General features: G+C 41.5%; 1 protein-coding gene across 17 annotated transcripts in view; it reads right to left on the minus strand.

The window, feature by feature from the left end:
* PDE4D (phosphodiesterase 4D) overlaps positions 1 to 18892 on the minus strand; it is a 1654385-nt gene that overhangs the window by 425179 nt on the left and 1210314 nt on the right. The window contains exon 1 of one of the 17 annotated variants that reach the window (XM_008262254.4): positions 9515 to 9740. The exons of the other annotated variants lie outside the window; for them this stretch is intronic. Within the exon in view, the coding sequence (XP_008260476.1) occupies positions 9515 to 9639 (125 nt within the window). The 5' untranslated portion in view covers positions 9640 to 9740. Of the gene's footprint in view, positions 1 to 9514; positions 9741 to 18892 lie in introns of those variants that run through there. 17 annotated transcript variants of the gene reach the window in all.

Consider the following 18892-nt stretch of genomic DNA (forward strand, 5'->3'; position numbering starts at 1 on the left):
TATGCTCACAGAAATCTCCTGCAGACTATAATACGCTAAAGGTTATCCATTTTGTGAACTGGTTTATTGTGAATTCCCACACAATTATAAGCTCACGTTTCAAGAAATCCTAAGCTCACATTTCAAGAAATGTTAGGAGAATTTTAGAAATTTTTATCATGAAAATAAGGTAAATAAGCAACACATCTGTTGCTCAGAAAGAAAAATAACAAAGGTAGCATTTCTATTTTTATACTTGAGGGTCTTATAAATCTTTGGAACCAAGAATCCACTAGAAAAGGGGTTTTGGTGAAATCTCGTAGAATTACAGAAAAGTGAATATCACTATATGAAAACTAACCAACAAACACAAACCTCTTTAGGGGAGCTTACAAGGAAACTAGAAAACACAGAGATGACCTTAGAGGTTCTGGCACAGTTCACATTAGTGGGAAGTTTTAATAAGGTCAGAGTGTAAAGGTCTGACACCAGAATTCAACATGACAAAGAGGACATGATGAGAAAAGAAGCTGGGATAAAGAGAGGTGACTAAAGTGCCTCTCACAGTTTAGCTTGCAAATCTGATCATAATCGGTCCAAGGAACAGCAGGAAAGTGCAGATTTTTAAGAGTAAAATGAGGAGCTCAATTCTAGCTATGAGAACAAATGAGATTTTCAAGCAGTGACTGTGACAGAAGTTTAAAGAGGCACAGTGGTTAGGGCTTGCAATATACACTTGGAAGTTGCTGGAATTAATGAATTAGTTTCTCCAAAAGGGGACATGTTCATTTATAATCTCTGATGACTTTCTTATTCCCAGTTAGGAAAAAAAGACTTCAGAAGAATTTTTGAGTGCCCATCATGTACCAGGCCCAGAACAAGACCCGGATACACTGTTCTCATGACCTCAGGATTGAATGTGGTAGGAAGCACTTAGGCCAACAAAATACATCAATATGCAAATACAACTGTGAGAGCTGCTCAAAAGGAGACAAGTGTCCAATAAGAGCATAAAGAACATAGTCTGGGCAGCTGGAGAAGGTTTCCTGGGGAGAATACAGGCCTAAGGATGAGTAACACACACTACCAAGAACCAGATGAATGAAATCCTGGTCATCTTTTGCAATACAGAACACATTCCATTTGGTTTGATACGCTGATTATCAGTCCCTGGGACATCACATTTTTCTCTTTGGGGTTCTATTTATCACCACTGGCACAGGTATCTTCCTTGCGGAGGGAGTAGCCTTCTTCTTAGGGCCATACAAAAGACAGCAGTGTGCATCAAGGACAAAGTCACCACTCTTGTTTCAAAGACTCTCAGGAAATTGGCTGTCCCCCCCCTCCCCCTTTTTCTGCCTTTATTTCTTTCAGATCTTCTACACCGATATATCCTCTGATGGTAAGGGGCCATCCCCAGCCCGGAATGCTTTGTCAGCGTTTACTACTTCATTCATCATGGTTGACAAAGTAAAAAGGGATGAGAAGCTTTCTCTTTGAAGTTCACATTTATCCATGTGGTATTTTTTTCCAGCTGTGAGTAGAAACTGTGAAACATTTTTTTTAAAAAGCTTCAAAGGGTGGCTAAGCAATTTAGCAGTTCTAACGGGGTACAGAAAAGGGACTAAAATATGAAGGTCACTGTGACCATGTCTCTTGTGCTTCACCATCAGTAGACATTCTAACTGCTGTAACTAGCCTCATGCTACTTCTCATGGCAAAGGGGACTCCAGTTAATGAACTAGCAAATGCTGAACTGAAGCAAAAGAATAGCAGTTGGCATTTATAACCACTTTTATTAATTCCTGGCAGTTTGGAATCAATTGGGAAATTAATCTTAAAAAAAAAAAAAAAAAAAAAAACTTTGGTCAGAAAAGATTACCTGCTATTTATTTCAACATTTTTAAAACCTCAAAGATAGGGACCAGAGTTGTGGCAGAGCATGTAAAGCCACTGCTGGCAAAGCCAGCACCCTGTATGGAAGCTGGTGTGTGTTCCAGCTGCTTGACTTCTGATCCAGTTCCCTGCTAATGGCCTGGGAAAAGCAGTGGAAGATGACCCAAGTGTCTGGGCCCCTGCTACCCATGTGGGAGACCCAGATTAAGCTGTTGGCCCTTGATTTTCAGCCTGGCTCAGCCCTGGCCATTGCTGACATCTGAGGAGTGAACAGGTGATAGAAGATCTCTCTCTCTCTCTCTCTCTCTCTCTCTCTCTCTTCCCCCTTCTCCCTCCCTTTCTGTAACTGTGCCTTTCAATTAAAATACAATAAATCTTTAAAAAATATAAAATCTTCAATGATAAATCAAACATAAAGAATACATTTTTAAATTGCATTGCCTGGGTAGGTATTTAGTACCTACCTATGTGCAATACCTAGTGATGACGTTGACATCACTTCAGATGTCTGCATCCTATTTTAGGATCCCTGGGTTTGAGTCCTGGCTGACATCTTCCTGTAAAAGTGCAACTTGGGAGGCTGCAAGGGCTTCAAGTAGCTAGCTCGCTGCTATCCACATAGGAGACCTGGATGGAATTCCAGGCTCTGTGCTTTGGTCTGGATTATCCCTGGCTGTTGGAACATTTGGAGTGTGAACCAATGGATGAAGATCTCTCTTTTTCTCTTTCTCCTTCTCTCCTCCTCCACCTTTCTTTGCCTTTTAAATAAATACAATTTTAAAAGTTAAAAACATTGTCAATGAATAAATTAAGGAATCAAATAATTACTTTATTACCTCCCTCCAAAACGAAATGAAGAATTATTCAGTTAACTTTTTACAAAGAGCACTCTCCCATGCCTGTCTCTCCATGTTAAGTTTTGCCACTCTCCTGGCTCTTCCGTTGTACTTCAGACACCGTATCCCTTCCGTTTCTTTGACATTCACGTCTGGGCTTCACTTACCAGGTTCTCAGTGGCGTTACTCATCCTCAGGCCTCACTGTCCCCAGGGAAACATTCTCCAGATGCTCACACTATGTTAGGAACTTATTTATGTTGTCTTCATCGGCCCTTGTCTCCTTTTGAGAAGTTCTCAGAACTGTAATCACACATTTATGCATTTTTCTCTTGTAAGGAAACTGTCCCTGTCAGAATTTACACTGCTTGCTCCAGTGGGTAGAGGACTTTAGCCTGTTTCCCTTTCAACTGATGCTGCATGCTCCCGTTGCGTTTTCCTTCCTGAAACAACTGTTTCCATCTTGCCTCTCTTAAGGAGAAGGAGCAATGGAAAGTTCACCAGTAACTGGGATCCACTAGGCTAATGCTATAAGAGACAGGTGAGAAAAGGAAAACAGCTAGCTGGCAGAGGCACATTCACTGGGAAACATATTAGGAAAGGTTCAATGCAGAACATTGGTGAAAGGAGTTGGGTCTCATCACAAAATGAAGAAAGAAAGGAACTCCAAGCACAAAACTGGGACAGCTCGTAGTTCTTGACACCAAAATGCAGAATAGATGTGGGTGACTTGGGAAAGCTCCGAGGATAAAGAGATGTGGGGAGGGGCTGCATCTGCTTGTCTGGGATTTATACTTTTTTGTTGGCAATGAAAACCTAGTGATGGAAGCATGGAAGTATGATTATATTTTAGAAATTGGATGTATGGATGACCATCAGGAAGGATGAGAGTGGAATAAAGAGTAAAGATAGCAATCTTTCAGTCATGAGAGGATGAAGGCTGGGCCAAAGATGGTACCAGGGAAAATGACAGCAAGGGATGTGACAAAGGAAGGAGAATACATCTGCAACCAGACAGTGGTAGAGTGATTAGGCTGAGCGAAGAGAGCGGAGTCCGCAGCAGAAGGACTTCAGGGCCTGTGACATAAATCACTGAGGATGTGGGAGACAGGGAGGGTCCACGGGTGATTTTAGTTTCCAATCTATTGAGTTCTTCTCTGGATAACAAGCAGTTGGGTATATAGCTCTGGCACTGGGTACAGAACAGAAGCTGGAGATAAACGTTCTAGTTAGAACTGTTATTGCCGGTTATTTTTACCCAATTTTAGAAAGGATTAGAAGAAATTCTGAGGGTAACTGAAAGTTTCATTTAAGTGGAAATAAGAGCCCCTTATGAAAGAAAGCACCCTGCCTGTATTTTCCCTTTACAGACTCCGCTGCTGGGATGAGTTGCTTATGAGGGAAACATGCACGAGGCTCCCATGGTCACAGTCAATGGGCCCCTGCACATAGGCACAGGATAGGCAGCAGGAGTCCAGCTGAGCTTTATAGACCAGGCCAATGGGAAGGGCATCCAGAATTTATCACCTTCTATGTAATTTTGCCTGGCATTCTCCCCCTCTGCTTGAAAAGCAGATCAATGTTTCGTGACCAGCCTGGAGCTACAAGGGTGTATTAGATCATTTATTGAGCTTTCTTTAACGAAATCTTAGTAGTACTTCTACTGAAAGAATAATAAGCCTTGAACATGCAATAAAGCCTTTAATTCAGACAAATCAGAAGACAGGACAGTTTGAATTACTGAATATTTTAGATTATGTCAAAATGTGTCAGTCTTCTATTTGTAATCAAATGAAGAAAGTATTACCCAGTGATTACTATGAGGAAAATGAGAAAGTATCTTCATGAATACATGGAAACACCAATTGTCTAGATATAAAGGTCTTCAAAGAACTCCAAAGTACTCCCCAATGCAATTTGTTTATACAAGGTTTTCTCAACCTAAGCACTATTGACATTGACAAATAATTCTATGTTGTAGGAGGCCAACTGTGTATTGTCGGAAATTTAACAACACACTTGTTCTCTACCTACATAATGCTATTAGCCATCTCTCTACCCAGTTCATAAGATTCAAAAATGTCCCTAGACATTGCTAAATGTATTCTGGGTGAAGTGTGGGAGGTAAAATCACCCAGGCTAAGAGCCATTGGTTATTCAGATAATTGAATTAACACTACACCACACTCCAAATAAAAGATTGTACAAAAGAAAATGTCGGCCTAGGTCCAGTTTGAATGATTGTAGAGTCCAAATTAACGTGATTGTATTGAATGAGGACTGTTGTTCACAATGGGAATATATTTTGCTTTGGTACAGAAGTGGGAAGTGCTCTTTTGTCCTTTGCAATACCTCTTTCCTGCAAGTCAGACTCATTCATTAAAACCATTTTTATGAACATGAGGTCACCACTTATTTAGGACTCACAGTACAATTGCTATCTTCTCTCATAGTTATTATTAGCAAATCATTTCTACAGACACAGTTCGTCATAAGCTATACTACACTTCCTTCCCTTCAACTTAGCTGTTCGAACTCTAAACCCCAGGCCTCGGAAGGTGACTCCCTTTGCAGATGGGGCCTTTAAAGAAGAGATTATGGTAAGATGAAGCTGTTAGGGCTGATCATGATCCAGTCCAAGTGATGTCCTTTAAAGAAGAAGAAATGGACGCAGGAAGTGATGCCAGCGATGAACGCCCATACGCAGAAGCAAGCTCACACACAGACACAGCAACAAGGTGCCCATTTGCAAGCCCCGGAAGATGCCACAGAAGAAAGCAAACTGCCAGCACACTCGTGGTGGACTCTCAGCCTCCAGGAGTGTGCAGAAATAAAGCTCTGCTCTTGAAGCCACAAAAGCCTATAGTACTTCGCTAAGGTGGCCCTGGCAAAGTAATACTTTTGAGTAAATGACCTCTTGATGAGAGGTCAGAAATATAAATGTGCAGTGTATATATAATCTTTCCCAAAGGAGAAAGCAGGCTAGTTAAGAAACCCACTGTATTCACTCCCGTCGCCTGGATTTTCCCCCTGCTTTTTTCTGATCCATGGGGTGATGGGGATAATACACCGACCTACACGATTCGTGAAAACAGAGGCCAGAGCGTACATAGAGAAGTAAATAACTAACAAGATGGAGCTGAGAGCAGGGTGCAGACCCCTCACCAGCCAGGCAGAATCACAGGTGTCAGTCACCAAAGAATGGCGCTGCCTACGGGAGATGCAAGAGCAGGCTCCGTGGTGACAAACTGTGTCCTGGTGCCCAGTGCTACCCATCACCTGGGGGGCTGGTGGCTCCCTTCTCACCTCTTCCACTGCTCCTGGCTTTATTTTCTATTGTGATTTGGAACACTGTGAGGTTTACATTACAGTAGGACAAACAGAACTGGAGCGTCTCACGATTTTCGTAACTGGTTCTATGTACTTCGGGGCTCCTATCACACTTTTTATGCTTTCAGTATTGTCGCCCTCTAGGAATTCCCCCTTCCTCCTCCCATAGTGACATTTTTGCTTCCTTTCTACTGCTTGAAGATTTTGAGGTAATTTCAAAAAGTTTGTATGAAAAAAGGACTCAGTTGATTCTGGTGCAAAAAAAAAAAATTGTGCATGCACACATGCATGAGCTCACCCAGGGTCTTCAAAATGTTCGTCGAAAATTCTGAAAAACCTAGGTATGGATTTCAAAACTATTTGTACTAACACAAACATCTTTTAATTCCATTTTCCATGAACTCTTATGATATACGTGGACTTATGAATACAGAAGTGAATTTCAAGTTCTGCTTTGCTGATTTGGTGGTGACAAAATGTATGACCTACAAACATTTAAGCTGGTGATCAGAAGTCAGCACTATACACAGCTTCTTTCAACAGGAAATCAGAGAGAATTTCACTGATCTAAGAGAAGGGCAGGGGCAAGAAATCTTGCAAAAGACTCCACAGAGTGGCATCCAGAAAGTGACATATGTGCCTACACCAAAATATCTAATGTGCATTTCCCACTTATTTATTTAGTAATTTATTTATTTGGTGTTCTATGTTGAGCACCAGAAAAGCAGTGCACAAGTCTGTGCATATAACCAAAAACCTTGCAACCTTAGGTAAGGAGGAGGACAACAGCCAGATTAAATCTCATCTTTGAATCTGTATGTATTGAAGTGGAGACATCCACGTTTAAAAGGAAAGTGTATTTCTTGACAGAGTGCACAGAATTTTTGGAGGCTACAAAAAATTGAAAGGACACACTTTCTAAATCATGAATAAAGCAAATCATGTTAATCACAGATGGTAGGGCTGTCATTCTCTTCAACATGGAGCTTACTTCAGATTCAGCAGTGTTAACCGCTTTGTTAATGCCTTCCCTGCTGCTCTGGGAACAAAACCTGAGGACTATTAAGTGGCCATGTGACTGTGGTTCTGATATAATTTTAAAACTAGAAATTACTTTCCTGTGTTCCAAGACAACCACGCTGTTCTTTGCACAAGTCATTTTATGAGGCTATACCTGGATTTAAAAAGAGCTACATTTTGCATTTACGTATTAGATTTCCTGTATTATCCTCTCCACAGATTTTCAGTGAAAAGCAAGATTTCTCTGAATCACCTCCATCTTCCACTTCATCGAGCAGGGTAAAACAGCATAATCGCGCCTCTTTTGTGGGGAGCCTTTTTGTTTCCCTCTCTCTCTGTCTCTCCCACACTCCCAGGCATTCTCTTTCTCCTTTCGTCCTTCCTCTCAATTATTTTTATAGTAATTAGAAACTTTTTTGTGCCAGAGAGCACAAGCAAGGGTAATACGAACACAGCTGTCCCTATGCTGCTTCAGGGGTAAGTCAGGTGAGTTCCAGCCAGCACACGCGACACATGACCATTTAATCTGGGGTAGACATTAGTGATCAGCCAGGATGACCCACTGTACTGCCAGGCGGATGCTTTTCTCAGCAGATTACGGATAAGTTGGGGCATTAAAACATGCAAGTTAAAAATGAGAGTTGGCAATAAAAAGAATAAGAAGACTTGGAAGTTCCTTCATTTACTCATGCTCTCCCTCCATCCACAGCTTTCATCGCATTGGTTGTCACGTTTGTGCTGCCTGCGAAGCAAAGCTCTAGGTACACTGATTTAAGTGGCATTTCTTGCACAAAAATTCGCTTCGTTGATTTACTTACTGGCTATAAGACATATTATATTAAAAGAAAGTAGGATTGCAGAAGCTTTACAAATTTCAAGGACTATGTCATAAAATCCTGGTTATTATACCTTTCAGAAGGATTCACTCGCAAAATATCCTGTGATGGCCAATTTTAGAACTCACTGGGCTAAGTGTGAAATTTCCTGGGTATGTGCACATGTTCAGCAGCTGACATAAAATATACTCCAATGTACTTCTACAAAATGGCAATTACCTCGAAGCAGAATAAAAGGTGACATGCATATAGTATTTACATAAGGATTTGGCAATTTGTTATGGTTTACAATATCGCCCTCACTGAGGACAGACATGAGAGAGAAGCAGACAGCAACAGAGTAATGTTGGACACATTTTCCTGAATGCATTTCAAACAGCTGCTTCTCCCTGGTAGCCTGTTAGAAATTCATACGGTTCTAGAACTGCACAGAACGTTTTTGATACCCTGGGGGGAAGTAAAATAATGCCCTCACAACAATTAAAAAACATTCATTCTCACCAACCCAAGAAAATATTTTTACACTCGAAAAACTAAGTCCCAAGGCATTTGGTCACTCAAAAATCTAGATGTTTCTTTCACATTTATAATAAGGTCAAATCTGGCAAAATGTTTTGTCCAGATTTGTGTGTATGTGTGTGAGTCTGTGTGTATGTGTTTGTGTGTGTGTGTGTTTATGTGTGTATAATTAGAAAAAAGAGAAGGAAAAGGTTCAAAAGATAATAACTGGCTTCAAGTAAGATACATAGCTTTAAGAATTTGCATATTTTTTCTCCTGGGAATTCATGAAATTAGAAAGAACTGGCGTTTCCACAGAAAGAATGGAACATCTTGCTAAAATGCTTCTGAAGTTCATTGCTCAATGCTGAATAAAATGACATTGTGTGAAACCCAAACTGAAGGTTGATTTTGGCACCTGTCCGTCAAGCGTATCATCGCTGTTCTGCATAAATAGGCCAAAGGGTAGAAAGGGGCTACTTAGTGGACATCCTCTGTCATGGCAGTGAAAACACTGAGCTCAACTCTGAAATCCCTAATTATGGGAACAGGAGTTTGCCTGTGTAACAGGAGGTGTATATGGGGGTGGGGGGGCTGGAGACCATGAGTTAGCAAAATTCTGGGACATTGATCTGGAAATGACAATTCCTCTACAGAAAAAATGTATAACCATCTTTTGCCACCCGCCCCCCCGCCCCGCCCCGGCCACAGGGAAAGAAGGCTTTCCGTACAATGGTAACATGTTTAGTCCACACTGGCATTGTAGGTTATGAGTTATTGGGGCATCCGGGACTGAGAGCCGTTCATAAATATATTAACTATTTGGCTAAACCCTCTTTTAAATTCTTACCATGGACAATTCAGATGGTAATACAAGCACGAATAATCTTTCCAGTTCTTAAAATCGACAGACCTTGAAACTAGATTAGCTTTCACTAAACTGCTAAGCGAAGAATATTTTTCAAGTTTCCTCTCTGGTTAATTTTTTCCCAACTACCTAGGACGCTGAAGCTCAGACCTAACGTCTCCCCCTGCCCCTCCCAGCTCAGCCGACCTCCAAAGCAGTTAAGGGTCACAAGACACACTTCCACTGACAACTAGAGGCAAGCAAGACAGTTACCGTCTCCTCTGTGGCTTAATATCGATTGGCTTGTTGATGGCATAAGGCGACCCTTGCACAAAAGCGCTGCAGAATCGAGCCACCTTCCCCAGCGTTAGGTGCTCACAGCTGCTTGGCAAACTCATTTGATCGGAAAGGCAGGAAGTCAAAGCGAATCTGAGGAGTCAGCCCAGGCTGGAAAGAATGTGCCAGATCGGGGCGTTCCGACATCTGCCGCTCACTAGCCTCCTGGCGCTGCCCTTCGTGAAGAGTTACCGCGGGTTTCTCTGAGGCTACGCGGTCTACCTTGTTTTCCGTTCATGCATACAGGGCCCTTGTTGCTTATTTCTAACCAGAGTCATGCTCCGACCAATTACTGGCTGAGCAGATGTAGAAATTCTGGCTCTCCACAAAAGCCTCTTTCCACTCAGACTAAAATCTGGTTTAACGCGTTCTTTGCAGATCATCTAAATTATGTCACGTTACTGGTTGAGTAATCAGTCGTTTACCTAGACACTCGGCACGCATCTGATCGAAAGGAACAAATTGATTATTTGCTAGACTTTCAAAGGGAAAAAACTGTTTGCTAAACTGATTATAGATCATTAGAAAAGGAGATAGGCAATGGAAATGATTATGGATGGGTTTCCAAGTTTCTGGTCAAAAAAATTGTGGATTCTCATTTGTATGTTTGTATGTGACTGTTCACAACAGCATTGAAGTCTGAAGTCGTTGCCTCTAACGACCAAAAAAAAAAAAAAAAAAAAAGCGTAGACTACGTGCCAACGCCCTGATTTGGATGCTGATTTTTTTCACCCTTTCAGAAATGCAACCACTATCTGCTCTTTGGATGAGTGGCCATTACAAAACTGAGAGCACATTCTTCCTCGCTTCTTTGTACCTTCAGTTTTCATGCCCCATGCTAGGCAAGCTGGAGAAATTAGAAATGCTATGAAATAATTCCACGGAAGGCAGTGAAGTCTCACAGTAAAGTTAGAGCTCTGCTCAGCCCCTGGTTTTCAGTAGCTCTCACTTGGCTCTGCAGAGGGACAGCCAGAAAACCGTGGAGGTCCTTATTCACAGCCTTAAGACAGCACTTTTCATACCCTTGTGCAGGGTAACTTTTCTACTTGCACTATATAATCCTATAATGATAACGCTATTACCCAGGATTTGAACATACACACCGTTTTATTTAAGAGTCCTGTGACCTGGGAAAACACAGAGCATATTGAAACGAAAGCTTTATTTTATTCTGTCATATCCAAATTCAGAAACTATTTGGGTTTGAACAACAGATACCATTTAAATGAATACATTTTAAGGTTGGAGGGGAAGAGAATTTTTTATTTAACAATCATCATTTTTAGCCAATGATTTTGTTATATATATATATATTTACAAAATGATGTTAGTTTTAATATGTTAATTGACATGGAGGTGTATAAATAAAAAAAGCTTTTTATCTTTTCCCTCCCCATTATTATTACCTTTTTCTTTATGCTTATTCTACCAAATACATATGTGTACATATACATACACACATGTGCATATACACACAAATACACACATGTGTAGGGTTTCTCCTTCCTTTTTATGAAGTGGGTTCATGTTGTACATATTTCTCCATAACTATAAATATACTTAAAAGAAACCATGTATAATTTTTAGTCAATGAGCAGATATCAAGTGTGTATTTTTTGATAGTTACACAAGATTTCAAAGCATGGATGTACCATTTTTTTCTCAATCAGCCCTTTTTGATGGGCATATGATTTTGGACTTGTACAAACAACAGCCATGTTAATATGCTCAAACTGATTTGTACTCTTATTTCCAAAAATGAGTTGCTAGATCACAAGTTATGTGTATCTTTTTCTTTAGTAGGGTAAAGCAGATCATATTTCTACCAGTCAGGCAGAAAGATGAAAATTATTATGATTATTGGGGGGAGGGACCTGAGGGGTGGAGAGAGAGTGAGAGAAAGAGAGAGAGAGGGAGAGAGAGTGGCTCCCATATGCTGGCCACTTGCCAAATAGCAGCCAGGACAAGGACAGAGCTGGACCAAAGCTGGGAACTGGGGATTCGATCATCCCCTGTGTGAGTGGCAGGGATCCAATTACTTGGGCCACCACCTGCTGCCTCCCAGAGGTGCACCAGTAGGAAGCTGGGGTTAGGAACTGGAGCCAGGAATCAAATGTAGGCATTCTGTTATGAGACCTAGACATCAGCTATAAGGCCAAACATCCACTTGATATCCCTACACTCTTGAAAACACTATTTATTGATAATTCAAGTCCGTTTCTTTTTTAAAAAATATTTATTATTTGAAAGACAGAGAAACAGAGAGAGAGGGACACACACACACACTTACAGAGAGAGAGAGAGACATTCTATTTGCTGGTTCTCTCTACCATCACCTGTAACAGCCAGGGCTGGGCTAGGATGAAGTCAGGAATCAGGAACTCCATCCTGGTCTCCCACAGGGGTGGCAAGGGTCTAAGTACTTGGGCCATCATCTGTTGCTTTCTCATATTCATTAGCAGGAAGCTGCACTGGAAACCGTTGGGCCTCACACCAGCACTCCAATATGGGATGCCATCATTGTAAGCTATGGCTAAACCTGTTGTGCTACAGCATTGGTCCCAGTCTGATTCTTTATAGCATAAAAATGGGGTGACCAACCTCCAAAATGCTCAGGGATCATGCATGGTTCATTGCTAAAATGAAATTGTTATGAGGGTGCTCACAAAAAGCAGTCTACAAGTACTGAAATATTAGGCTGGCGCTGTGGTGTAGTGGGTAAAGACACTGCCTGTAGTGCCAGCCTCCCATGTGAGCATCATATCACAAGACCTGGCTGCTCCACTTCCAATCCAGCTCTATGCTATGGCCTGGGATAGCAGTAGAAGATGGCGCAAGTCCTTGGGCCCCTGCACCAGCGTGGGAGACCTGGAAGAAGCTCCTTGCTCCTGGCTTTGGATTGGCACAGCTCCGGCCAATGAAGCCATCTGGGGAGTGAACCAGCAAACCAGCAGATGGAAGACTTTTCTCTCTGTCACTCTGCCTCTGCCTGTCTATAACTCTGCCTTTCAAATGAATAAATAAATCTTAAAAAAAAAAAAACCTGAAGTATTCTAGACATAATGAAATGGTTTATAAAATCTTTGCCCAGGTGTGTAAAGGCAGAAGTTTGAAGCCTCATCAACATGAGAGAATTCTTCAAGCATAGTGCAGTTAGTAAATAATTTTTCTTAATTTACATAATTAGGAGGAGATTAATTGGAATGGGTTGTTCCTATGTTTTCAATCTTCAGTAAATTTTTTTTTCACTCAGAATAATATTTCATAATTTGGGGAAACATCACTAATTTCACACTGTGAAGTGGTGCCCAATGACTGCTGGCTAATTGTGACAGATGAGTGGTGTGATTTGTAGTTGGTAAATTCAAGAGGCCCTTTGGACCTCGTCCCTCATATCAGAGTCCGAAGAGGTAAAGCACAGGAAAGCAATTCTCCCTGCCAGCTAATTTAGGAGTCTCTGTCCAGTCACAGAGGATAAGGGCTACTTCACGGAAGAATTTCCTAGGAGGGCTACTAAGCAGTCACTGAAGGGCAAAGCAGACGTCTCTGGGCAAGAGAATTATGTGTCCTCTGATTGGTCGACTCCCATGGTTTCCTTAGCAGGTGCATTTTTGCTTGTGCCTGAGCAATGATTTACCAAGAGCCTGGCAGGAGCTTCTGGGAATTACTTGCACTTAAATTGGCACGAGAAGAGATTATTATTAAAAATTCCACCTGCCAAGAATCTAGACTCTTGAATCAGTGAGAACTCTGTTCAACTACCAGGGAGCCACCTCTTAGGGAAAGCCATGTCTTCCCATGTTCAGCAACGCCCTTTCTCTGGGGATCCCTTTCTCTGGGATTGTCCCTTTGGGAAAATAAAAATGCACTGGAGAACTTAATTTCATTTAAAGATTAGAACCACGGTCAGTACAGGCTCACAGCAAAATAGAGCTCAAATCTCAGTAAAACAGCCACACGTGCCCACCTCTGCTTTGTTTGTCACACTGGGATTTCTGTGGCAGACCAGCACAGAGCTGGCACAGATCTCAACCCCATGGTTCTAAGCCCTGAGAACATTAACACAAAGGTGGAAATCACACGAAGGCATATGGAGCATCATGCTGCTCCTGTAGGCTGGAAGTTGGGATGGGAGTAGGGGCCTGCACAGCGGTTAAAAGCAACTGCTAGTGAGTGGCACTTTGAGGACACGGGGATGTTGTGTCTCCCCTCCCCTCCCCCACACACTCACACCATGGCAGTGCTGTTGGCATTCAAATCTGCCCATAACCCATGGCAGTGCTGTTGGCATTCAAATCTGCCCATAACCCTCAGCTTCTTTTTGGTTCTGGCTTTCATCCTTATCGTCAATGTCCAATCAAGAGGTTTTAAATGCCCTTTTGTGCTGAAACGCTCTTATGTCTTCATCCTGAGTTTGATCTATCTGCTGTTAGCACCAACTATTCATGGGAAAATTCCACTTGGAAGTCCCATTGGCACTGCATTCCAGCATTTATAGTTCAGTTCACATCAATGCTTTTTCTACTTCCCCCAACCCAATACATTTCATCCTGTATCCTCTGCATTGCCATTATCCAGTCCAGGATCTGACAATCACTGCTCTTAGCAGGCCAGAAACCCTAAAGACAGAAATAATATTAACAGTAATGATATTATTAATACTAACAATAATTAGCTAATACTGATCATAGGCTTTTTACATGCTAGGCACCATTGTTGTCAGGAATTCACTCACTTAAGGCTCATAACCTCATATTAATGGGTACTATTGTTATATTAATTTTTAAGATAAGAAAAACAAAGCACCAAGAGAAGAAGCTATAAACTCCAGATCACATATAGTGTTAAGTGACGGAGTCAGAATGAGGGACCTGTTGACCTGCCTCCAGAGTTCAGAACATACATCTTGACTCTCTTACACCTTGTACTTTGCTTAACACCTCTGTTACTTATGCCCCTTTTAAAAATTCTGCCTGAAGGTTATACTTCCAGTCTTTCTTCCTCCAATATATCCTCCACTTGACTGTCAAGTGCCCTAAAAAATGGAAATCTGAACAAATGAGTGTCTTGGTTGGACTTATTTAACAGCTCCCTGCTACCCCGCAGAAAATGTTCAACATTTAAGTTTGAAAATTTGGCAGAGAGATGCTCTAAGGTCTTACTCTCCCTTCCTCTCTCATATCTGCCACAACTGGAAAAATAAATATTGTTAAAATGCCCATACTAGCCAAAGCAATCTATAGCTTCAATGTAATCCTTATCAAAGTACCAATGACATTCTTCACAGGATTAGAAAAAATTGTAAAATTCATATGAAACATAAAAAGGGCTAAGAGTCAAAGAGATCACACAAACAAGTCTAGTGTCTGCTAATACTAGCTGATAGAATCAAAAAGGGAGAGAACAATCCATCATGGGAAGCGGGATACACAGTAAACTCATAGAATGGCAGATGTCCTAAATAGCACTCTGGCCTCAGAATCAGCCCTTAAGGCATTTGGATATGGCTGAAGAGCCCATGAGAGTATTTTAGGCATGGAAAGCCAAGACACCCTGGGGGGGGGGGGGAAGAAGCCCTAAATGGAAGATCTCTGCGAGTGAGATCCCAGTGGAAAGAACGGGGCCATCAAAGAAGGAGGTACCTTTCTCTGAAGGGAGGAGAGAACTTCCACTTTGACTATGACCCTGTCGGAATAAGATCGAACTTGGCGAACTCAAAAGGCTTCCATAGCCTTGGCAACTCATGACTAGAGCCTAGGGAGATTACTGACGCCATAAACAGGAGTGTCAAATTGTTAAGTCAACAACAGGAGTCACTGTGTACTTACTTCTCATGTGGGATCTGTCCATAGTGTGTTGTCCAAGGTGAAGTAATGCTATAACTAGTACTGAAACAGTATTTTACACTTTGTGTTTCTGTGTGGGTGCAAACTGATGAAATATTTACTGAACTGATCTTCTGTATATAAAGATAATTGAAAATGAATCTTGATGTGAATGGAATGGGAGAGGGAGTGGGAGATGGGAGGGGTGTGAGTGGGAGGGAAATTATGGGGGGGGGAAGCCATTGTAATCCATTAACTGTACTTTGAAAATTTATATTTACTAAATAAAAAATTTAAAAAAGGGCCTAATAGCTAAAGCAATCTTCAGTAAAAAGAACACAGCAGGAGGCATCATTCTACCCAACTTCAAAATATACCACAAAGCCATAACAATCAAAGCAGCACGGTATTGACACAAAAACAGATAAACAGACCAATGGAGCAGAATAGAGAGCCTAGAATTAAAACCTCACACTACACCAAAGTGATTTTCAACACAGGTGCTAAGAACACACATTAAGGAAAGGAGAGTCTCTTCAATAAATGGTACCAGGGATACTGGATAACACAAGCAAAGAAATGAAACAAAACCCCATCTCTTACCACATACAAAAATCAACTCAGAATTGTTAAAAGACTTAAATACCCCAAAGTAAGAAACTACAAAAAAGAAAACATAGGGGAAACACTTAATGACATGAAAATATGATCACATGTTTTTGGATAGGACTACAACACATAAGAAATAAAAGCAAAAACAGAAAAATGGGATTAAGTCAGACTAAAAAGCTTCCGGAGAATATAGGATACAACAATGGAGAAGAGATAGCCTACAAATGAGAGAAAGTGTAAATTATACATCTAATAAGAGTTTAAAATACAATATATAAAGAACTCACCTCAACAGCAAAAATAAAAATTTGATTTAAGAATGGTCAATAGATCTAAATAGACATTTCTCAAAATAAGGTATAAAAATGGCCTGCAAGTATATAAAAATTTGGAAATCAGTAATAATCAGAGAAATCAAAATCAAAATCAGAATAAGATATTAGCACACTCTAGTTAGAATGGCTATCATCCAAAAGACAAAGATGAAGCAAGGATTGGCCACAGTGTCCAGGATAGCCTTTGAGATGCCCACATCCCTTACCAGAGCACCTGAGTTCAAGTCCTCACTCCATTCCTAACTCCAGCTTCCCGCTAATGCACACCTAGGAGGCAGTAAGTGATGACTCAAGTATTTGGGTCCCTGCCACCCAAATGGGAGAGCCAGACTGAGTTACTACCTCCTGGCTTTGGCCTGGGCCAGACCCAACTGTTGCAAGAATTTGGGGAATGAACCAGGAGATGGAAGTTCAACCTTTGTCTGTGAAATACCCCACCCCTGCTTTCCAAACAAAGTTAATTAAGACAAAAGACAACAAGATCTGGCAAGGATATGGAGAAAAGGGAACCCTTATATCCTATTTGTAGGAACATAAATTAGTACAGTTGTTATGAGGAACATTATAGATATCCTTCAAAAAACTAAAAATAGAACTGATAATACATCCAAAGGAAATGAAATCAGTATTCCAAAGAGATATCTGGATTCCCATGTTTCTAAAATCCAATTCACAATAGCCAAGAAGTGGAATCAATCTAAACATCCATCACCACGTGAATGGATAAAGAAAGTGTGGTGCATATCTTAACAATAGAATACTATTCAGCAATATAAAGAATTGAATCCTACTTCTTGCTACTGTACGGACAGACTTGCAAGGAACTATGTTAAAGGAACATAAAGTCAAGCACAGAAAGGCACATGTCACGAGATCTCATACATATGGGGATTCCATAAAAGCTGCTCTCATAGAAGTTGAGAGTGCATGGTGGTTACCAGAGGCTGGGGAAAGAAAGGGGCTAAGAGAAGGGTGGGGAAACACTGGGCAACAGGGACAAGCTACGGTTGGAGAGGAAAAGTATGTTCTGGCTTTCTGTCTGGGCATCAGGGTGACTGTAGATAGCGTATTTTGTATTTTAAAAAAGCTAGAAGAAAGGACCACGAATGTTCTCACCACAAAGAAGTGGTAAATGAGGAGATAAGTATGCTTGTACTGATTGGAACATTACACAATGTGTACATGTATCAGAACATCACATGGTATACTACAGACGCTAATATTTATAACTACTAGGTGTGAACTAAAAAAGGATAATTTATAAACAACTTCATTGAGTATAACAAATATAACATTTGCCTGGTAGATGTTAACATTCTGGCATAGAAACATCTGTTGGGATTTTATTATCATGACTCCGGCCCTTGGATTTTTGAAGAGTGTTGACACCATATGCTTTTTAGAATTTTAAGAACAGGGCCGGCGCCGCGGCTCACTAGGCTAATCCTCCGCCTAGCGGCGCCGGCACACCGGGTTCTAGTCCCGGTCGGGGCGCCAGATTCTGTCCCGGTTGCCCCTCTTCCAGGCCAGCTCTCTGCTGTGGCCAGGGAGTGCAGTGGAGGATGGCCCAGGTGCTTGGGCCCTGCACCCCATGGGAGACCAGGAAAAGCACCTGGCTCCTGGCTCCTGCCATCGGATCAGCGCGGTGCGCCGGCCGCAGCGCGCGGGCCGTGGCGGCCATTGGAGGGTGAACCAACGGCAAAGGAAGACCTTTCTCTCTGTCTCTCTCTCTCACTGTCCACTCTGCCTGTCAAAAAAAAAAAAAAAAAAAAAAAAAAAAAAAAAAAGAATTTTAAGAACACAAATGCTCATCAATCAGTCATCATAGGCATCACTCAACTCTACAGCAAGAAAAACTTTCTTGTAAGCCAACAGACTGCTTCCTTTTAAAAAGAAGGCAAGTTTGGAACGAATGCACCATAGATTTTCATCACCTTTAAAAAGTTTTATTCTCCATCGAATGGAATACTCCTTTCAGAGCAGTTTCTCTCAAAATCTGCCAGCTCCTCAAAAGCCCGGAGGGAGCCTGTTGAGCACATGAAGTGGCAGTTTATCAAGCCTACCGCAGTCTGTCAGAAGCCCAACTGCCCAGACTTAAAAGCCTTAGAAGAGGAAGTTGGTGGAGCGTGTAGTTAAGTAAGCTTTGTTTGTTCGTGGTTTCATCACACAGAGGGACAGGAAAGTAGGCCTGGTCCCAGGGACAAGAAATTATGTTCTCACCTCCCACAGAAGCCCAGGACTACTGATAATCCTTTCTCAACATACCTATTATGTATCCAAAGTTTAGGCTAAGCTAAAGGAACAACGAAATCCACAGAATAAAGCGAAGCTCATTCACTGAAGCTGTAGAAAGGCCCCCACAATGCCCATGTCCCAACTCTTTATAAAGCAGCTAGAATGTTATATGGAGTGACATTTTGCTGTAGAACGCATGGAAATGGAAACAAGTGCACTTAACATGCACAACAGGCTTCAACAACATGACTTCTCCGACAGATGCCCCATACTACTCCCCACACTTTCACTTAAAAAGCGCAGTCTTC

Source organism: Oryctolagus cuniculus, chromosome 14 (genome assembly GCF_964237555.1).
Source record: "Oryctolagus cuniculus chromosome 14, mOryCun1.1, whole genome shotgun sequence".
Classification (NCBI taxonomy): domain Eukaryota; kingdom Metazoa; phylum Chordata; class Mammalia; order Lagomorpha; family Leporidae; genus Oryctolagus; species Oryctolagus cuniculus.